Raw genomic sequence first — 22,986 nt, forward strand, 5'->3', positions numbered from 1 at the left:
AAGGCGTGGATTAAACAGAAAGTATATATTATGTCTTAGAATAGTAATGACACGTTAGAATACAACTATGTCAACCAATTTATTTGCTTAAAGTAGGAACAATGAACATCTTGGAGCAATCATATTTAGTGACACGTTTAGCTATCAGTTTCATTACCAACATGAAGCGTTGGACAGAAAAAAATATGATGGTTAAATTGAGTGAGCCTTATGAAAAATGCTGTGATATATCACAACTCATTCAAAACGTCTCAGTTCTGATCGTCTGTCAAGTAGTCAAAATTACAGTCCAAATGTTTGTATTACAGTTGGTGAACATTGACGCCTTTGTATTTGCAGTAATGAACGACACACATTTCCGAGCGTTCCTTCTAGGTAGCCGTAGATGAATGATACTTTCTTTTACCTCGACCCACAACATAGTATATCCGATCAACCTTCCTGTCCAACTTTCATTTATATATGTGTATTTCTTTTTCTCAGTCGGAGTTAAATAGTAATCGAGTGATATGATTCTGTGGTGTCAGATCGCATTGCTCTCTTTGTTCACAATTGCTAAAGGTAAATATTTGCTATTAATTTACAGATCAACCATAGTATGTTGTGTACTAATATTAATGGGGATATCTAATTCCTTTTCATCTTTCAGGAGAGCGGCGATTTGACCGTGAGTGTAACTATGGGAATACTTCGACCAGTTCTCAGCATGTGAACTGCATATGCTCGCGAAATTCGTCGATCTGTTTAATTTGCAATGTATCGAAAAGTAGCCACAATCTTACTTGGTACAACGACATCACCAACCTTATCTTAGCCAGACAATCATTCAAGAAAACAAATACTGAAAGCTTCGAAGTAGATCGATGCAATTCTTCAAATTATTCCATTCTGCTCCTTACGCCTTGCAGTAAAGTAAATCAAGCGAACTACTCATGTCTTCAAGGAGAGACTAAGCTAATGACATTCATCTTGACATTGCAAGGTAAATTTCTCAAATATTACAACAAGATATTACTACCATATGAACATATTTTAATTATGATACATGTGACATGTAGACAAGTTTGTAATTATATATCAAATTACTTGGAGTTATACGTTATATTTTAACTTTATTTGTTAATCATTTAATTTCTTTAATAACTACATAAGTATTAATAAATCATAAATAGGAAGTATTGTGTAAACGTTTGCTATTTGAAGAGTTGTTAATTATTACTCAATTTAGTTTTCCTTGGTTCACTTTATTTTAAAGCATTAGTAATTATCAACTTTTTCTCTCATATATCAGTGACGCCAATTGTTATTATAAATGGAACCAACTTTATCAGAGGTAATTCATTGTCTGTGAAGTCAGATAAGATTATAACATTTGAATGTATTGTGATGGAAGCAATTTTACCAATTACAACTACATGGTACACAACAAATGGAATGGAAACGAACAATGTCACAGAAGTTTTCAACAACGCAACAGTCGCAATTTCGTACTATACTGTGCGTGTCACCTCAAATTTTAAGTTGTATTGTTCTGCGGAAGGTCCTTATATAGCGAAGCGAACGACGTCCTTGTCAGTAACTGTTGAACAGACTGATGGTAAGTGGGTCACTTATACTTCAATTAAGGCTGCTTTTTGAATTGACCTTGCTAAGACACTGCTAAATGAAAGGTAGAGTTCTTCAAAACAAAATCAGGCAAATTGTCCATTACCTTTAATTCGGTATACAATATTTCTGTATTGTAAAATAGGTTTTTCAAAGCAGATATCGGCACATTATTAGGACACGTTTTAAATAATGTTGTTACGTTAATTAACGAACAGAAAAGTATGTACTAAGATTTATGTTGAAGCACACAGTGGTAAAGCTTACAAGCGGTTAGATCCATTCACAGTGCAGTAAAGTTTTCTTAAATGGAAGATGAAATAAGTTTTCGGGACGATTGTAGGAATTTTCCCCTTTACAAAAAAAAATGAACAAACTGATGGTAAGTTGGTCACTTGTACTTCAATTAAAGCTGCTTTTTGAATTAAACTTGTTAACACACTGCTTAATTAAAAGCTAGAGTTCTTCAAAGCAAAATCAGGCAAATTGTCCATTACCTTAAATTCGGTATAAAACATTTCTGTATTGTAAAATAGGTTTTTTTTCAAAGCAGATATCAGCACATTATTCGGACAAGTTTTAATTAATGTTGTCACGTTAATTAATGAACAACAAAAGTATGTACTAAGATTTATGTTGAAAGCACACAGTGGAAAAGCTTACAAGCAATTGGATCCATTCACAGTGCAGTGAACTTCTCATATGGAAGATGAAATATTTTTCGGGACGATTGTGGAAATTTTCCTCTTTACAATTTACCACCACATTGTCCAAAAGATGAAAGGGTTTTAAGAGTACCATAAGTATGGAGAGCGGTTGATACTTAAATAAATCAATACTGAGAGTTCTCTGTAGGGTTCACACACTTTTTTCATTAGTTGTTTTGATATTCTCAATGCTTTTCATTCCTTAAGTTAACTGCAATTATATTTACGCCTGGAAATATACTTAAAGTTCAGAGTTTAGTAAACTGTCATTTTAAAGGGTTGGTGTTGTGGAGAAATTATATTCTCGCATATGAATACCAAAAGAAACGATAAGTATTTCTTAAAGATGAATATAAATATGGAAGGTAACTCGCAAAGTAGCAGCAAACATGTATCGGGTCTGGATATGCTCCTACAGTTTTTGTTTATGTCTACTAATTATTCACATTTTAAAATGAGTGATAAGTATAATGTTTAAGTTTTCATGTGGATATGTTTTCACTTGTAATTCTACCATTTCTTATATATTAATGTATACCATTCTAAGTTTTACCACTGCAAATATTTATAGTTCAAATTGTAATGAGAATTAACAGATACAGATGTTCATTTGCAGAAAATAACTCGGTGTTCAGGAACGAGATATCGATTGCTTTAGCTTTTATATCAACTCTCCTTGGCATATTAGTGATATTGTTTCTTCTCCACAACATGAAGATAATACGTGAGTATCAGCAGTAGAGCGGTTGTAAAATGTGGTATGTATATGAACTTCAACTGGTATATCCCAATATCATTAGAATACTCGCAAATCTTAATACTTTGAAGCCAAAAAGCGGATCGATCGGGTGCAGAACATTAATACAATTCTACAATAGTCTTGCTTTGTACACTTTATACATATCTTATAAATTTACAAATTACAAATTTACACTATTTGAAAACGGCATAAAACTATTTTGGTTTCTTTCAGCATTACTACAGCAACGGTGTGCACGAAGGTAAGATCCCAGTAACAGTATGTAAATTGTTTATTTCCACAGTGTAACCGAAAAAACAAACAAATATATATATATATATATTAAATATATATATATTAAATATATATATATATATGTATGTATATATATATATACATAAATATATATATATATATATATAAATAAATATATGTATGTATATTTATATATATACATACATATATATATATATATATATATATATATATATATATATATATATATATATATATATATGAGTTTGGCTAATATGTTACCAATAAATATTTTAAATAGTTTTGTATAGTCATGATGAATGAGTCTAACAAGTAATCTAAATGTAGTTCAATGTCATGACAAGATTCGCAAGAATTATGTTACATGTTTAAATGGCTGACTCATTTACAAGCAGTGCTTACATTCTTCAACATTCGTATATTTTATCTCATTACACATATTTTTTTTCTGGTAATAATCTTTTCAAAGTCAATTCGGAAGACAACCTCATAGTGCTGGTTCACCAGCTACCGAAGAAAGTATCTACAACGTGTGTTATGAAAGCAGCGACCTCGGATATGCTCCAATACCTCACTAACTTGACGAAAACTACGAAATCAAAGTAACACCAACTTGATTGCTGTCTTTATAGTTACTTGTTTGGAGTATACGTATTCACTTTGGTTATAAAATCGTTATAAAATATCATCCAGATGTCGCAATATTGAACTTAGTTTATGATTTAACTATCTATATTTAGATTATGAATAAACATAAACACTTTAATAAATCAAGGTGTGTATAACAGATAGAATGAACGATTTCCATGATAGTTGTACATTTCATGGGATGTTCTACCTGCAACGAAACCGTAAGTGCAGTATGTAGTCTCCACGGCAACACTATTGACTTGTAGTTATTGTTCTTTATCAAGTAACGCACATGTAATAACTAAATGCAGGCTTCTGCATTTTCACTTTCCATTGTCTGTATGAACCGCTAAATGGATACAAGTATTTCAAAGCGAATGAGGAACTTGGTTATTGATTCAACTCAAATTGGGACACTAGTCAAACGTACTTATTATATGTTTGTTTCACACTGTTGTCGCTTACACTCCAAGTCTTATTGATATACGAACATATTTTGCTTTCTTATTCGATATTATTTCATTTTCTATTTGTACAGGGAAGTAATCGACATGTCTGTGTCATTACTGTGTTGATTGAAATATTCAAAGTATACATTTACCTGGATGATCTGACTAAAACTGAATGATTAGTGCTATGTTTATTTCACTTCCAATATCATATCTTTGACACCCTTTGCAACAGTCAAGCATTTAAATAAGCATTTTAAGCAGTCTTGCAGTATTTTAGCACATTTATGTCAAGTTCTTATATTAACTAAATGTTTGTTTACTAAGATACTTCAAGGACTATAGGTAACAAAATATATGCACTCGGAAAATGATAATTGACTTTTTTGCCAGTATTTTTTAAATCAAATGAACAGATTGAGCAATCAAGCAACGTCCGTGGCTGTCATTAATACTGAATTGTAGGGAGAGGGAGGGTCATATAGTTTCGTCGGCTTCTTTCATGTTGTCAGAGTAATCATTCTTACTATGCACTTATACCTATCGTCATAAAGTTAACGTGTTTACATCTCAAAGAAAAAAACAAAGGAATGTGTGGCTAGAAGGAGATTACACACCTAAGGCTCTACAAGTTGAGCTACCCAGCCCCATGTTCTTGACGCTCCCCATATACACGTATGCTTTGTCAGAAACCACTGTATACAACCTAGAAAGCGGCATTTAATTGATTTTAAGATAACCTTTTCATTTGTATGCATTTAATAAAAAATATCAATGTTGCTCCTATCACAGACTTTCGTACATTCTACCCAGTAATTGGATATAAAACAATCTTTGTCTAGCAAAGGATATTGTATCTAATTTAAAACCATATGGTATTATTAACCGTGTAATCTAATGTTGTTGCAATACGAAAACACCAGACAGTAACTGATCTTGAAAAAATGATACAAATCATGCACTATTTTAATATACTTACTAATTTTACGTAACTGTGTGTTCTAGACTTGTATCGCAACAACAGCACCATAACGTATGCAAAGGGTGCTTATCTCACTGTTCATGTTTGCACAGAGAGGACATATCAATATTTAAATTTCTATTCAGGTAAGGTTGTAGCTGCAACGTCATGCTTAAGTATTGGTCAAGTTAAAGAACCAGCTCGACGTCTGTATTGGGTTCCAACTTGAAATAAAAGGTTTCTAATGTTTAACAATAATCTTACTGTGAAACCTTTATTTAGTTCAATTGTTAGTCAGTACAAACATGCCGGTATAAATCGTGCTTCGGCCAGACATGTTTGTGATTGTCAAAACGCAATGACGTTTCGGAGCTGAATTCAAAGTCAAATCTTTCTAAATGCGAGTTACTCCGGAAATAACATCTCTTTTACGTCATTAGGTCAACATTCAAGGTGGATAGCTACTTTAAGGCTTGATCATGTTAGAACTAAAAATAAATTAAGATGTAAGACTGGTGATCAGTTTGATTGGTCTGTTTTGTCGAAAAAGACTATTTTAGTAATGTGCTGTCAATGTGCTGAAGAAAATTGCAATCATTTGCTTATATCGATACATTATCACCACACAACCAATGTGGTAAATGACATTCGGAAGATCTTTTAATCAGAAATAATCCTGTTTTTATTTGATATCATTTGAACTAAGTTTACAATGATCATATTGTGACACACAACACAAAACAGGCGCAGGCAATGAATGTGTACAACACTGTATACAAATTTCTATTCCATTTTTGTCGCCTTCACATGGACATACAACTGCAACAACTATATATAGAGTATGTAACGTTTATTATATATTTCGTAACATAGGTCAATGTCAAAAGAGCTTACATACTACACATAGGCCATGTTATTTACATAGACCTAGTTGTGAACAGATGTGAACTGTGAACAAAGTTATGTCATAAGTTTACCGTATCATACGACTACCTACGCTGTGTTAATACCTTTAGGCAGAAGGAAGTCAACCTAAACTTGAGGCACAAACCAGAATAAATAAGCCAAACGAGTTGACATTTTGCAAAAAAAAAAGTATCAGCAACTGGTTGATGTTAACACATGATACTATTTAAAGCAAAGAAAATGCTGAAAAAGAAAATACTTTTTTCCCCTCAAAATGTAAACAAAATGGTGGCTATGTTGGCAATATTGAGTCAGACTGGCTAATTGACCACCATGTTATTTGCCGGTTTATGTTATACTTACATATGGCCTCACCGTATTGTCCACAACTGAGTTTGAAAATCTTCTTCACGTTGGTTAGTTTGTTATTGATTCAACCGAATTGAAACTGGATTCAGACTAACTGTAACTCTCGGTTGTCATTGTAGGCCACGTACTAATGTTTAATGTGTTGAGCCATAGGGCTAGATGCTCGTTATACATAGCATTGGGTAATTCCAATCACGTCATATTCAAATTCAATAGAACCAGTTGGTATACCAATATAAACAAGTACAGTGAATAGCATTTCCATGGTCTACAAAGAAATGACTACAGCGGTTCTACAACTACAATAAGTTTACCTATGCAGAAATCGTTACAATCTTAACAGACGTGCATAAGTACAATACAATGGAATTAAGCTCTTTTGTTAGCAAGGAACAAAATTGGCTATGAAAATTGTTATGTTGTACTCCATATATGCCATAGCCAAGCATATTTAGGGTGATAGTATATGCCGAGTGGGTGGATATACGTATGCGTCAGGCATTGGCGTAACTAGCGGGAGTGGAGGTGAGGGAGCCCAGTCTCACCTCTGGCCCCATCCACCCAAATGATATGGAGGGCAAAAACTTTGGACGAAAATGATAAATGCATTGAAAGGCTCAGTTAAACCAGTTGTAACCTTCAAATAGTAACAGATATCAAGGTCTTATTATGAACAACGTTAAGTCTAACTGTCTTTCAGTTGAAGCTGTCGTCACTCAAGATTCCATACTTGTGTCCGACCTTTTTATCATCTTTTTTGACGCTCTTTCACGCCAGTTATTTATTTTTTGCTGACGATGTCAAAATTACAACTTTTCTTTTCACGGCTAGATAATGTTTGCAGAACTCACCACGATGCGCTGATAATATGCTACTTAATGTTGAAAATTGGTATTTTTTCATACAATGTTGTGAATTGTCAGGTCTGAAGCTTTTTTAATACATTCCAGACAGTGATCATGTATGATCAAGTATTATGATTTGCTAGCAAATACACAGTCCAATATATCACATGGTTTAAATGTAATCACTAGCAAGCACTATGAGTCTTTCTATATGTTTCTACTTTAACACATCTCTTTTACCACATCTTGTATATTCATGAGAGCAGAGAAAGGAGTGCTGATGTTATGTGGCGTTGAATGAGAGCCCGTAATACTAACCATGTGAATGTATCAGAACTCACCGCCTCTTTGTATAGTATACTAAAAGACGGTCTCTTTTGCGTTCATATGCGATTAAAGTGTTGTTTTATTGATGGAACAGAACAATAATGATAATAATAATATTGAAAATAGCAACACACATAGTTCCAAAGGCTCACTATCTCGTTGTTTCTCAATATCTAACACCTATAATACCCGCATTAAGTTGCATAGTTGGACATATTTGATCCATAACAAAATAGATGGGCAGGGTGAATTAATGCAAGGGGAGTTCTGAACCATAAATTTGCCAAACTGCAGTGTACTACTAAGCATTTGGCTGAATCAATCACGATTTAGCAGGCTAAATGTTCATCGGTACTGTTAACATAGCTTTTAAAGTCATATTTGAGTTGATGATACAGAAAAGGGCGACGATATAGAAGTTGTCTGTAACTAGGATAGTTGGGTTAGTATAAGGGTCTTCTGCAATACAGTCTACTGACCATTGGTTTCGTAGAAAACGTAAATAATAATTAAATCCCCCAGTTATATAATACATAAATATATACATTATGTATAACGAACATTGTGCTTGTCATTTAACTACGGGTTTTCATTATATATCATCCTCCCTTATTACTAACATTAGTATAAACATCAACGGCAAATCTTTACCGTAGGTATATATTACGCCATTTTTCAAATACCTAAGGTATGTCAAATAAGTAGCTTGCTATGAATAATACGTTAACCTCGTAAGGTATATTGTCGTATATACGTAAGGTTTATTGTCGTTAAATATGGCATAACGCTCGTCTTTGAAAGAAACCTAGCTTTTAACAGCTACTCATGTATGTCATGTTTGATATAGCGCATGCCGTTTTTTACTTTACAAAACAGTAACAAAGAAAACCCCAATAGGCATAGACCAACCTTAAACAAACATTTAAACAAACCGGTGAGGGTGAATTTTCAGCCTCGTGTTTACGCTCAACTGAAGAAAAACGTTTATGATTTATACTTAACACAAATAAAGTAAAAAATATGCTTTCTTTGCCCCTATATAAAGGAATAGGGGCAAAAAAATGATGTCAAAGTAAGCATACACCAAGCAGGAGTCACATGTTATATGGCAGGGGAAGTGGCGTAGGAAGGTACTTTGAGTGGGGAGTCTGAAGACTGATGGACGGCCTGGGGAGGGGTCTAAGGGGACGGGGTTTCCCCCTCCCCTTTGGAATTTTTGTGCATTTCCAGGTGGCCTCAGAAGCAATTTGGTGCAATATAGCACACTTCAACACCCACTCCATTTTGTAAATAATTTTGCATTTTCACCTGGCCTTAGATGTAATTTGGTGCTCCAAATGAGATTTTTTTCTCATTTGGAAATAAAAAAGGGGTTTTCTGACATGCGGAGCAGGGGGGCGGAATGATACTTCCGCCCCGGGGGTGCGAATTACTATCTAAGCGGAGTGCCACCATCGGTTGGCGCGGAGCGTACAAGAACATTTCTGGTTTTGATACCCCCCAGATCACCGGAAATGGCACTTCTCGGGCTTGACAAAGACCAACCAGATGTACACTTTTGCCTGAGAAGCAAGTATTTCCCAATAGTTTTGTTTTCATCCATAACCTTTTTGAAGATTGTCACCAGTCACACATCATGTTCGACCTCATCGCATGTCCTGTGGATCATTGCTTTTGTATAGGTGATTCTACGTCGCGGCCCACAATACCCGAAAGCCCCACTTTTCAAGGTTTTAAACCCATTATTTGTTAAGAATGTTGGTCAGGAAATTTTTGAAAATTCAGACACAGTTAATTTATTGGTGTAGAAATATTAAAACCTCTTATAACGGCTATTATAAAACTTGGTTGAAGGAAATGAAAAATACCAGAAATTTCCGATATCAGATTTCAGTTATTTTGAAACCGAACACTACACGCAATGGCGTAGGAGGCGGGGCTACAGCCCCCCCCCCCCAACCAAATTTGTTTTCCCTGAAAATTCGGGCAATATGCTGAGAACTTTTCGGGCACCTACTGAAAGAAAAATAAATTGCAATGATGGAAATGAATAGTTTAAAAATTATCTCCTTGGTAATTAAAATAAAGTTCTAAGCTTGTCCGACTAATTCGCCATTACTAATGTAAAAGAGAGTTTTGACATAATTGCATCTCTATGCTTTTTCTCCATCTACATAGGACAATCGTTGTTTACATCAGCATCCGGTGGTATACTGCGCAACTTTTACGGACCGTACGGTACACGCTGGCATGCGATGTTATAACCGATGCTTGCATGATATTGCCATGAATATGCTGAACGCGCGCGCGCGAAGCGCGCGAAAAATTTCGGTTATATTTTGCGGGCAAGTCGTTACAGCCCCCAAATCAAATTGGGATCCTACGCCTTTGACTACACTCATAGGCAGTTTTGAGGCTGATATGATGTGATATCTGCTCTTTGCTTTACAAATTCGAACAGGCGTGTATCGAGTAATTTGCCAAGGGAGGGAGGGCGAAGTCTGTAGGCAAACTATCTAAGCGTAGCGCCACAACCACAAGTTGGCGCGAAGCGTACAAGAACATTTTGGCCGAAAATGCATCCCAGATCGCTGGAAATGACACTTCTCAGGCCTTGTAAGTTGCATCTAAGCATTTTCTATTTTGAAAATTACTAGCGATATCATAAAGAAAATTTGCTCTGGGGGGGGGGGCGGTCGCCCCCTTCCCGAATTGCGTCATGTTACCGACGACTCGGTCGAGTTCAAGACCAGCCACAATTGGTTATGATAGACCATATATAGCATATATATATAGATTCATTAGTGAGAGAGGAAAAATGGAAACGTCAAAAATGTGTATCGGTGTAAGGATTAGGGTGAGGCGCACGTCCCCTCTGTAATCCTCGATCTGTCACTGGCTACCCTGTGTATATAATAGGGATCAGCGCTGTAATTATGACTGTTCCTCTTTCTCTTCCCGGTGTCTTGGCGTTTATCTTCTACTCCCTCCTTTTCTCCTTTATCTCTCTTTCTTCTTTTTCTTTTCCCTTCCTTCCTCTACTCCTTTTCTTTTCCCCTCTTTTTTCCCTTTTTCTTCTCTTTTTTCTCTCCTCTTTTTCTTACCCGGGGGGCGCGCGCCCCCAACGCCCCCCTGGATACGCGCCTGTATGGTTAAGTTAATAGCTATTAAATATTATTGAATGGCGGTTCATTTGATTCCTTTCTAGTCAAATAACAATTACCGTACTAATTGATAATTGCATGGTTTAGCCATTTATAAAGTTAAGTAGGTGTATGTAGGAAATTACAGAGTTGAAAGGCAATCCTGTAATAGTGTAGGTCTACTGTAATTCCGTACATGACACTTCCTCCACAGCCGTAATACGTATTCCACCATCACTCACAACCCTGACTCTATGATCCTGTACGTTAAATTTGAGTGAAAACAATGATATAGCATATTAACTGTTTATCCCAAGAATAACCCTCATGTGTTGATCTGTTTATAGAATAAATCAAAGAAATAAATACACATGTAAAATTTGTTACCTACAATAACTGCATTAAAAATAAGGTATAATTCCAAAAAAAAATAAAAATGGTAGTTCATGGAATTGCAGGTTTCATTTCAAATGTTTGTTATATGACAACTATGACGTCACGACAAGCTTTTTCGCACACATTTCCAAGTTCAACTGACTACGTAATATATGATGTTGTCCATTAATCAATCAAAGTTATTGTTTATACTTTGATATCTTAGCTAAATGGTACTAATGATATCGGCCATATTCTCATGTTAAAAATGTTTTGTTGTTATTTGTCATAAATCGTAGAGTAACTAGATCTTTTGTTTAGCTGTATATGGCATTGTCCCGTACAATTTTGTATTACATATTGATGCTTCTCTTATGATTTAGTTTTTTCAAACAACCCCCACTGCCTGCAGGGTCCTTCAGTCGTTAAAATAGTGTCAATAACATCTCACTTACCAACTGTATCTAACTAGGGCAGAATATTCGAAACACTTATGTTTACGGCGTGATCGCAATCGATCGTAAAGCTAGCCTTTTTCTTCAGTTAACAAACTTGGTGGCGGAGTGAAACAAACAACGACGTTACACAACGACATGACAGTTAGGAGGAAATGTGCGACAATCTTTGTAAGCTCTCTCCCACACGCCCCACACACACATCTCACACACACGCACCTCTCACAAACGGCCACGTTGAATTACTTGCCACCCTTCTCTCCAACCTCAAAATGGAATCTTGGTCAAACTATTACTGTCTCACCACCATAGACCTTTCTGAACTTTCCACACAATACATTTCATGACAACTGTTGCCATGGTAAACGATAGAATTTCAATATCATGCAACAGCCTTACAACAATACCATATCCCTCGTGTACATTACAGGTTGGGTGCACGGATTAATTAACTTCAGGCCTACCTTATAGCAAAATAGCGAACGAAAAATTTATCGTACTTACAAACTAAACATAACGTTAAATAATGTTTTAATTGATCTTTTCCAAAGTATTATTTAACTTTACCGCCAAGCAGTCGTTCCTTTCAAAGCAATCTCCATAGGAAGAAGAATTGGCTCGAGGCGATTTATTCAATCACATTAAATAATATTATTAAATTATTAAAAGTATTATTTATTAAATATTACTGTTGGGCATATTACACATATACTCCTTTCGGAAATTCGAGACGTAACGGAACAAAACGTTCGACAATGATCTTTTGTGAAATCGGTATTGCAATTATTAGTTGTAGACAATCCCATTCCAGTTTTTGTATAAGTCTGCCTCTGAAAGGTCATGCTATTATCGAGTTGTTACGATTAGAAATTTCGTTTCCTGCTATTATCTCTCTGCGGTAACAATGACCTCAAAGTGAAAGTCAAAGTGAAAGCTCTTGTATCGTTTATATGTTATTACTTAAATTATGCTTCAGTTCTATTATATTACTCTCTCAATACAACATAAGGGGAAATAATGAACTAACATTCTGAAGTCATTGCACTATACGATAATGATGTAAAAGTGTTTTAATCTTCCTACGAGAGAACAATACATCTCTGAAACACTGCGGATACACCCCCTCCCCACCACAAACCCAATATATATAGTGCTGAGATATATTCCAAGGTTTACAAGTGGAGTAATTGCCATTTATGTGTGCTTCAGATTGCTAAGAGGCAACCAGCTGAAAGTGTTGGAATCTCGGGAACTTTCTCGTTGTTGTCCCAGCTAACAATTTACACCATTGAAATACTTCATACACGTAAAGAGTTCTAAGTTATACAGTTATAAAAGCAAATTTTACTTTTTAAGAAAGATGAATCGAACAGTCACTGCATTCGATCTTTAAGAGCTCAGCGGTATCGAAAGCGACGTTACTATGTCAATGCAGCCGGTACCGACAAAGAAAAACACCCACTCACTGATGCCGACCCAATAAAAGAAATATATAAAATCTCTCCGCCAAACTGGAAATTGAAAGGAAATTCTTTTCCATGCGTCCAGGGTGTCAAATATAAAGCATAATCACCAAAGGTCAAACAAAGGTTGGACTTGATGATTATGGTTTCACTTTTAAGGGTCATATTACATTGCAACACTGAGGTTTAAAACAAGGAAGTTTGGGAATGTGCTATGCAAGTTAACCTTATTATCCATGGATTGGACTACCTCACAATTTATGTAGGCATTACATACTACACTGCTTTACTGATATACGGTGATAAATAAATATAAGGACATCGATTCTGAAACATTTGCAGTTCGTTTGAAGAAGTTGTAAAGGAAAGTCGAAAGTGAACGGTATGGCAGGTTTCCATAGTAGATGTGGTTAGATGTGTGTATTAGCGCTGTGAAAGTGCGACACGCGATCTTGTGATGCCCGCCTGTTGATATATTGCAACATTGTAAATCCATTCGTGGTACGTCGTCGGTTAATCGTTTATCATAGCATGCTCGTCAGAAACATACATGGTGTTTTATTCAGTATTCTCCTTAAACTATGCAAACAATGTCACTAAACGGATAAAGGGTTACCATTTCTCAAGATCTAAAATACACCTGTGTGACATAGTAAAAGCTTTCTCTTTGCCCACCAGAACTTTTACAATATTCTCGTAAAGGAAATATTGTTTCTCACATGGATGCTTTGGTTTCAAGGAGGCACATGTTATAAACATGTAAGCAATATTGGTGCCCCTCATAAATTATCGGTGCCCCTCCAACTCGGAGTAACTGCTTCCCAAGGGCCCACACATTTCTGTAAAGCCGTCTCCCCAACATTTCGGTCTTATCCATGCCAGCATGGTGAAAAATATTGACGGCTTGGCTTCGTGGGTAAGTGACTAACGTAAGATTGTACAACATTTGCAAACATGCTAGGAATTCCAATTTTTTGTGCAAATTGAAAAACAAAGTTACAGCTGTGTAAGTTGCGGCTAAAATCCAGTGAGTTGTAATCCATTACAACTACATTTTTTCACACAAAATTCGAGCTAATATGCTGCATCAAGTGTTTCTATATTTGAAAATGAAAATATTTTGACAATAAGATTAGGATTTTGTCGAAACCTGGTTGATATAACGTAGGCACACTTGCGCGTGTCCTTGTTTTGCGTGTCATAAGAGTGCGCTAGTGACATTTCTTCTTCTTCAGCCGTTGTCGATCCACTGCTGGATGAAGGCCTCAGCATGATATCCCCAACTCTCTCTCTCCCTTGCATGTGTGTACCAATTGGTTTCATTCCAGAATTTCTGTATTTCATCTCTCCATCTCTTCCTTTGCCTGCCTCTGTTCCTTTTCCCGCCAAGCGGTGTCCATACAGTGGTTAGCGTGCTCCATCTTCCATCTCCCCTTCTAGTGACATGGCCGGCCCATGTCCATTTACGATGTTTGATTACTTCCATTATATCCTGTACCTTTGTCTGTTCCCTTATCCACTTACTGGTTTTGTGATCTGTGTATGTTATGTTAAGCATACTCCTCTCCATGTTATGTTGTGCGGCTGCTAACTTTCTTTCCATTTTAATTGTTAGTGTCCATGTTTCTGATGCATATGTCATTGATGGGAGAATGCATTGGTCATACACTTTCCTTTTTAAGCATAATGGTAGATTGCCCTTCATGATGTGGCTGTATCTGCCAAATGCTTGCCACCCTGCTTTGATCCTCCTCCTTATTTCATTATCTTGATTCCTTTCGGTGAGAGTGAACCTTTGTCCCAGGTAAATGTATTCAGATGCATGTTCCAATTCTGTTCCATTAATGATGATTGGTTTGTGTTTAACTGATTGGTCTGCCATTACTTTGGTCTTCTTCGTATTCATTTTCAGTCCTCTTTTCCTGCTTGCTATGTCCAAGTCCTGTAGCATGCTCTCCATTTCGTTGAAGTTGTTAGCTATGATGACTATATCATCAGCAAAACGGAGGTGGTTGAACTTCTCCCCATTCACATTGATACCTTTATCTTCCCAATTGATGTCTTTGAAGATGTGTTCTAAGCATGCAGTAAAGAGCTTTGGAGATATGGTATCTCCCTGCCTCACTCCTTTCCTTATTGGTATTTTGTTGCTTTCTTTGTGTAACTTAACAGTAATTGTGCTGCCAGTATAGATGTCTTTGATTACTTTGATGTAGTTAGGGTTGATGTCTTGCTCTTTCAGTGCCTCGAGAACTGCCCAGGTTTCAACGGAATCGAAAGCTTTCTCATAGTCTACGAAAGCGACACATACAGGTATATTGAACTCCTGACATTTTTCCTTCAGTTGGTTGAGGGTGTGAATGTGATCTATTGTTGAGAAATTTCTTCTGAATCCCGCCTGCTCCATTGGTTGGTTGTCGTCTAGAAGTCTTTCCAATCTGTTTGTCAGAATCTTTGTAAAAAGCTTGTATATATTGGATAGAAGGCTAATGGGCCGGTAGTTCTTCAAGTCCCTTTTGTCTCCTTTTTTGTGCAATATTATCATGTTGGCATCTTTCCACTTTTGAGGCACCTTCCCTTGGTGAAGACAAGCTGTGAAGAGCTTTGCCAGTTCCTTATCAACTGCATCCCCTGCTTCTTTTAGTGTGTCGATCATTATGTTGTCCTGTCCAGGGGCCTTGCCCCGTTTCATTTGGCTTAAAGCATATTCTACTTCCCAGCATTCAACTTTGGGTACTTCCTCCTGAGAATCATCTATGTCTCCGGTTTGCTGATTGCTTTGGTATAGTTCTTCATAAAATTTCTCTATTCTCCGCAGAATATCATCCTGGTCTGTTATTTCCTGCCAATTTGAGTCCAGAAGTTTAGTGATTTTCTTTGTTCCCTGGCCAAGCTTCTTGTTGGTTTTCTTAATACTCCTGTTGTTTTCTATTGTGTCATGTATCATTCTGGTGTTGTAGTTTCTGACATCCTCACGTATCTTCTTCCTGATAGTTTTGCAGGTTTCACTGTACTCTCTGTTGTCAGTACCTTGACTGTCCATATTCATCTGTCTACGTTTTTCAATCAGTTTCCTTGTGCTGTCTGATAGTTTGCTAATTCTGTCTTTGGGTTTCCTGCCTGCTACATTGAGTGCAGTTTATTGAATGATGTCTATTGTCTCTTGGTTCCATGTGTCTAGATCTTGCTCTCTCCACTCGTCGTTAAGTGTACCAAACTTGTTTGCTAGTTCCAGTTGGAATTCATGGTTTCTTTCTGTGAGTTTGTCTAGGTTAATGTTGCTATACTTTGGTCTAAGTAGCTTCTGTCTCTCTAACTTAGTGTTGATTGGAAACTTCCCAATTTTCATTCTGTGGTCGCTGCCTATGTTGACTTTGTTGAGAACATTTACGTCCTTGACAATGTTTAGATCTGATGAAAGAATGAAATCAATTTCATTCTTTGTCGCTCTGTCTGGACTTATCCAAGTCCACTTCCTGTTTGCTTTTTTCTTGAAAAATGTATTCAGGATTTTTAACTTGCTGCTGATGGCAAATTCGACTAGTCCGTCTCCCCTGTCATTGCGCTGTCCATATCCAAAATTTCCAATCACTGATTCTTCCCCATCTTCCTTCTTTCCGACCTTTGCATTTAGATCTGCCATCATTATAGTAAAGTGTGTCTTGTTGTTTTGAAGCAGTTCATTGATTTCCTCATACAGTTTATCTACCTCTTCATCATCATAACTGCTGGTGGGTGCATATACTTGAATGATTTTGAGCCAGCGCCCTTAAGACAGATCTTGTTTTTTAGTTCTATCAGGGTGTCCAACCACCCTCCTCACTAGTCTAGATGGAGATGACTAGTGGGGTTGCCGGTTTAGTCACCGACGGCCCGACCCTGAAACAGGTAGTACTGGCTTACAGGATACCAGTAGCAGGTAGTAGAAAATGACCTGACATTTGTATCGCTGCAAAGCGTATTGTTCTTTACAGGTGTGATATGACTTATATGTTTAAATGTCTGTGTCACATGTACCTACAGGGTTTACTTACAATGTACTCTGCAGTCAAGAACACTATGAATATTCAATTGTAACACAAAAATCACTATATAAATAGTTATAATTTTCCATTTTTATTGAGGTCTGGATCCAGGGGCGTATCCAGGATTTTCTAACCCGGGGGCGCGAATTACTATCTAAGCGGAGCGCCACCATCGGTTGGCGCGGAGCGTACAAGAACATTTCTGGTTTTACCCCCCAGATCACCGGAAATGGCACTTCCCAATAGTTTTTTTTTTCCAATCCATAACTTTTGAAGGTTGTCACCAGTCGCACATCATGTTCGACCTCATTGCATGTCCTGTGGATCATTCATTGCTTTTGTAGGTGATTCTACGTCACGGCCCACAATACCCGACAGCCCCACTTTTCAAGGTTTTAAGCCCATTATTTTGTTCAGAATTTGAAAATTCACATTTCTCGTGAATAAACTCACTTCAAAACATACCCATAATGTTGCACAAAATTCAATCTATGGCCAATTAATATAGAAAAACCTCCTTCAACCCCTAACAGACTGGTCAAAATGACACGAGTAGAGGGAAGTATGATGAAGAATGTTGGTCAGGAAATTTTCGAAAATTCAGACACAGTTAATTTATTGGTGTAGAAATATTAAAACCTCGTATAACGGCTATTATAAAACTTCGTTGAAGGAAATGAAAAATAGCAGATATTTCCGATATCAGATATTTCGAAACCGAACACTACACACATAGGCGTAGGAGGCGGGGCTGCAGCCCACCCCCCCCCCCTCTCCAACCAATTTTTCCCCCTGAAAATTCGGGCAATATGCTGAGAATTTTTCGGGCACCTCCTGAAAGTAAAATAAATAGCAATGATGCAGCTTAAGGAAATGAATAGTTAAAAAATTATCTCCTTGGTAATTAAAATAAAGTTCTAAGCTTGGCCGACTAATTCGCCATTACTACTGTAAAAAGAGCGTTTTGACATAATTGGATCTGTATGCTTTTTCTCCATCTACATAAGACATTTCGTTGTTTACATTAGCAACCGGCGGTATACTGCGCAACTTTCACGGACCGTACGGCACACGATGCCATGCGATGTAGTGACCGATGCTTGCTTATATGATATTGACATTAACATGTTGAACGCGCGCGAAAAATTTTGGTTATATTTTTCGGGTAAGTCGTTACAGCCCCCAAATCCAATTTGGCTCCAACGCCTTTGACTACACACATAGGCAGTTTTGAGGCTGTTCATCCTGGAACATGCATTTTCATGATCACTGGTATGATGTGATATCTGCTCTTTGCTTTACAAATTCGAACAGGCGTGTAGCGAGTAATTAGCCAAGGGAGGGGCAAAGCCTGTAGGCAAACTATCTAAGCGCAGCGCCACCATGAGTTGGCACGAAGCGTACAAGAAAATTTTGGCCGAAAATGCCTCCCAGATCGCTGGAAATGACACTTCCCATGCCTTGTAAGTTGCATCTAATCATTGTCTATTTTGAAATTACTAGCGATATCATAAAGGCGGTCGCCTCCTTCCCGAAATGCGTCATGTTCCCCGACGACTCGGTCGACTCGGTCAAGACCAGCCACAGTTGGTTCCATAGCACAATTGTACAATTGTTTAAGGCGTCCATACACACACACGCGTTATGATAGACCATATGTAGTATATATATAGAGGCATTAGTGAGAGAGGAAAAATGGAACGTCAAAAATGGAGCTGTTGGTGTAATGGGTAGGGTGAGGCCCACGTCCCCTCCGTAATCCTCGATCTGTCACTGGCTACCCTGTGTATATTATAGGGATCAGCGCTGTAATTATGACTGTTCCCCTTTCTCTTCCCGAGGTCTTCTGCTCCCTCTTTTTCTCCTTGTTCTCTCTTTCTTCTTTTTCTTTTCCCTTCCTCTCCTCCTTTTCTTCCCCCCCCCTCTTTTTCCCTTTTCTTCTCTTTTTTGCTCTCCTCTTATCCTTACCCGGGGGGCGCACGCCCCCAACGCCCCCCTGGATACGCGCCTGGGATCGATTATACTTTAAAAGGTATATGTATTATAGCCATGTAAGCAGTGTACTTGCGATTATGATTTTTCGACCAAACCACCTTTGTCATAGTAAAAGAAAGCAGAAAGTTAAAGCTTATATTGCACGCCTCTTGATGGAATTGGGAGGAAGTGGGAGTGGTAGGAGAGGGATAGGAAGTAGTAGGAAGGGCTAGGGAGGGTATATACAAACCTAAAAGGTAACCAAACACCAAGGTTAATTCGCGGTGGGCAAATGAATTCCAAAATAGGAACTGCACGTCAGCTGGGCTTCTCCTGGGGGATGTGGTATTTAGGTTAAAGTATGATCCCCGCAATGAGCAACATCATTCCAAACGGTAACCTCTTGAAACCAAGCTGTACTTTATGACCACCATTGCATGGTCATTAAAACAGGGATGGGTGACGTTTAATTGCTAGAAGATTCTGTCTGACACAAATTTCGGCTCCAAAAAAATTTCAAATACAAAATTATGTACACCCCAACGCTATCGCAAGAACATTTGGGCAACTTATTTTGAGATTGCATACACCATGAAAGAACTTCATTTTTCTTTTCTTAGATTGGTTAAATACCAATAGACCTGTGTTTGCTGCAGTATTGTAGTACTCAAGAAGTGTTGAGTGTTTAGTTACCAAGTAGTACTCAGTACTAGCACGTGATCTAAAGTACTCAGACATTACAGTACTCGTACTCATCAGTGAAAACTCATATTCGGATGCAAAAATACTCTTACTTGAACTCAATTTAAAGCATATGGTTCTCGATTATGATGAGTACTTAAATAGTACTTGAGAGTACAAGATGAAAAGAGGGCTATGTTCTTTTGAAGTAATAACAAGAAGCCGCAGAATGTTCGATTATTTACATATGAATTACGGTATAGTTTTACTACATTACTTCTCTCATGCACCTATACCCCAGCAGAATATAATTTACATGCCTACTAATACATTACACAATATACATGAGCGATGTTTGTCGAACAGTTGTTAGTACACACGTTTTAGCCAACAATCTTGCATCTTTTCCATTGACACCAGCAAATGTTTGATGATATTGACACCTTATGAATTTTGAGAGCAATATCAAGGTCCGAGCAATGTCGTCATATTAAATATTACATTATTTGACTACAAGGACTTCATAAGGGAGCAGAAGTTTCTAAAATATTACACAAAAAATACTACAAAAGTATCGCATGAAAAGAACACCTAGTTAGTATTCGGCTTCTAAAATGTTGAACTTAGACACTGTTACTCGTCACTCGGATCCTAAAGTGTAGTATGGTACTTGGTCGTGGGAACCACAAACACTCGGAAGTACTCGATAATCACAGGCATGTCCTCATCCACCACTGGTTTAGTGTGCCTCAAATGTATGCCCATCTTGATGTTTTAATGCTGTGACTTTAATGGTAAGGGAATAAACCACAGAATCACCTGAATACTTCTGTAATTTCTGTAATTCTTAGGATGCAATATTTTTAGACTGTAATATTTTTAAGCTGTAACATTGTTTAAGTTGTATCATTTTATGCGTTTCTGTGAAGCTGCTTTGAGATCATTCTTTTGATGTAAAGCGCTATATAAGAATAAACTATTATTATTATTATTACTTCTCAACAAGAATATAACCTCTGTGATTTTTGTAGCGAAACTTCCTGTTCTAATATGAATGTCTTTCATCAAACCACACGTTTTATTCAGGCTACTTCGTTTTAAAAAAAGTCAACGCATGGGCACCTTTTAAGAACATTTGTCTCGTTACTCGCAAAATGGGTACTTTTCAAATAATAAAAGGCCACAATTTATTTACACTACTTTAAAAGGGGTACTACAAATATGCATGTTATGCAAATACCTGAAAATACACGCCTTTGAATGAATCAAACTTACACCATCGACATCCCACACACTAAGTTGTGGACAGAGAGATGTCAGTTGTGATTAAGTATTAGTAAACCAAAATGTAGTACATAAAACAATCAGAAACGTGTTGAGTTCCCTTAATATCTTATAAATAGTAACACTTCAAATACTATCAAACAAATTGAGTCTGTAACTGATATTGTGCCTGTGTACCAGTGCTTAACAAGCTGAAGGCCTAGACCTAAATGCACTATTCCTGGATCACGTAGATAATACTAATACCCCATTTATATCTCTCGTGAGCTATCTCTACTATGAGTTTCCTCACTATGGACCTATGCTCGAATTAAAAATTGGTCTTTCATGTAAAAGCTAGAGAGGGTTGTCATTTTAAAGAATCCAAGTAACAGAATCATGTTCCACGTAAAGAAGTAAGCTAATAACACAGATTCAGATTCGGATTTGTTTGAAATGATGTCATCATAATTTTTTTTGGCGATTTTATATTCAATACTGTTATGTGCGAAGCTGTAAGTTACCTCAGATGTCCCACTCTTTTGAAGAGTGAAGTGCTAGATCAGGTAGTGACAGAAACAAACCTTCATGTATATTCATTTGGTATTCTTCCTGAACTTTAAATAGTCCACGCAATGATGATAACGTTTGTATATAGCGACGCGTTTGTTTCTTTTAGACTTTAAATCCGATGACTCATAACGTACGTGGTGGCTTAACGTTTATACTTGGAATGAGGATTCATCATCGTTATCTTGTAGTGAGGGTCACTCTAAGCTGTTGTTAAGTACAGAATCTAGGTTTATATAATCCCACACCCTCCGCCTGACTAAAAGAGAAATGACATCCCGTTTCAGTTGTATTCGGTCTACATTACGTCTACATTAGTGTTTGGAAGATCTAACATGGACAGTTGCTCTGCAGTGGCTACTTTGTAATGTGACAGTCGCAATTTTCTGAACAGACTATATAAAACAACGGCGCCTATTGTTAATTTCTCGTCAACTTTATATTCAGATGAGTTCTATTGGCGCTTTCAAATAAGCTGACTCGTACAGATTGTCTACGACTTCTTACGTTATCGTGAGAATCGCTGTAAGATGACTCCGAACGTTATCGCGATGTGGTCTTTTGTACCTTCATAACTTCATATACCTGTATTGCAAAACTATGTAATTCCAAAGTATCAATCAAGTATGTTCGATTGGAAATGTCAACGACGCAGCTTTCCGTTAGTTGCGACGTAGTTTTTTAGAGTATAGATGAAAGGCTAAACAAAATAAAGTGAGCGATATATCGTTAGGTTAAAAAGAAGTAAGATGTTATCGATAGAAAATCTTACATAGAAGAGTATTCTGAAAGAGAGAGGATCAAATAAAAGCCAATTCCTAGTACATGTTTATTCACAGAGTATATCTTATACAATTTAGCAATCTACATTCGAGTAAGTTAACGTTTTTTTTTATCGAAAACAAAGCCCACCCGACCATTAAAAGCATTGAGCAAGAATACAAGCGTCCAGCTACCCTTACTAGTAATAAAGTCTTAAGATGGCATATATATTTGTAGTTTTTGAATGTTCTCGAAGCAGTTTTGGCAAAATTACATGATTAAATCATTTGCATTTAAAATATTATCACACAAAGTTGATTCCTCATTTTTATGTCATTTAAAACTAATAAAGGTGATATTCATGTCGTGTCAAATACTGTTACACTCAGATTAAAATAAAACAAATATTGAAAATTGGCAGATAAAAAGATAGAGCCAACTGTATTAAATTCTTAAAACAA

The 22,986-nt window shown here is 36.9% G+C and overlaps 3 protein-coding genes across 6 annotated transcripts in view; 1 reads left to right on the forward strand and 2 right to left on the reverse strand.

Moving 5' to 3' along the window:
- LOC139977654 (uncharacterized) overlaps positions 1 to 8,204 on the reverse strand; it is a 32,839-nt gene extending 24,635 nt beyond the window's left edge. The window contains exon 1 of one of the 2 annotated variants that reach the window (XM_071987130.1): positions 6,649 to 8,204. The gene's annotated coding sequence lies outside the window, so the exon portion shown is untranslated. Of the gene's footprint in view, positions 1 to 6,636 lie in introns of both variants that reach the window. The other variant, XM_071987128.1, reaches the window with a different exon arrangement.
- On the forward strand, positions 458 to 4,783 carry LOC139977662 (uncharacterized). Of its 3 annotated transcripts, none has more exons than XR_011796627.1 (6): positions 458 to 561; positions 650 to 982; positions 1,292 to 1,597; positions 2,929 to 3,070; positions 3,286 to 3,313; positions 3,797 to 4,783. XR_011796627.1 is itself a non-coding variant. In XM_071987143.1 (6 exons), the coding sequence occupies exons 1-6, from the start codon at positions 510 to 512 to the stop codon at positions 3,903 to 3,905; spliced, it is 936 nt and encodes a 311-aa protein (XP_071843244.1). In that variant the 5' UTR covers positions 458 to 509; the 3' UTR covers positions 3,906 to 4,783. The 3 variants fall into 3 exon arrangements, 2 of the variants coding, with proteins under 2 accessions (XP_071843244.1, XP_071843245.1); XM_071987143.1 differs by having other exon boundaries at positions 2,929 to 3,036; XM_071987144.1 differs by lacking the exon at positions 2,929 to 3,070.
- An 8,185-nt stretch (positions 8,205 to 16,389) lies between the features above and the next one.
- Positions 16,390 to 16,893, reverse strand: LOC139977298 (craniofacial development protein 2-like). The gene has a single exon (XM_071986585.1). It carries the CDS (start codon positions 16,891 to 16,893, stop codon positions 16,390 to 16,392), a length of 504 nt encoding a protein of 167 aa, XP_071842686.1.
- Positions 16,894 to 22,986: the final 6,093 nt, after the last annotated feature.

Source organism: Apostichopus japonicus, chromosome 12 (assembly GCF_037975245.1).
Source record: "Apostichopus japonicus isolate 1M-3 chromosome 12, ASM3797524v1, whole genome shotgun sequence".
In the NCBI taxonomy this organism is placed as follows: domain Eukaryota; kingdom Metazoa; phylum Echinodermata; class Holothuroidea; order Aspidochirotida; family Stichopodidae; genus Apostichopus; species Apostichopus japonicus.

Bases quoted from the DNA above. Each gene is read 5' to 3' on its own strand.
- LOC139977298 (XM_071986585.1), bottom strand. From the start codon at position 16,893: ATGGCAGATCTAAATGCAAAGGTCGGAAAGAAGGAAGATGGGGAAGAA.
- LOC139977662 (XM_071987143.1), top strand. From the start codon at position 510: ATGATTCTGTGGTGTCAGATCGCATTGCTCTCTTTGTTCACAATTGCT. The intron at 562-649 runs GTAAATATTTGC...TTCATCTTTCAG, and splicing joins TTTGTTCACAATTGCTAAAG to GAGAGCGGCGATTTGACCGT. The intron at 3,037-3,285 runs GTGAGTATCAGC...GGTTTCTTTCAG, and splicing joins CCACAACATGAAGATAATAC to CATTACTACAGCAACGGTGT.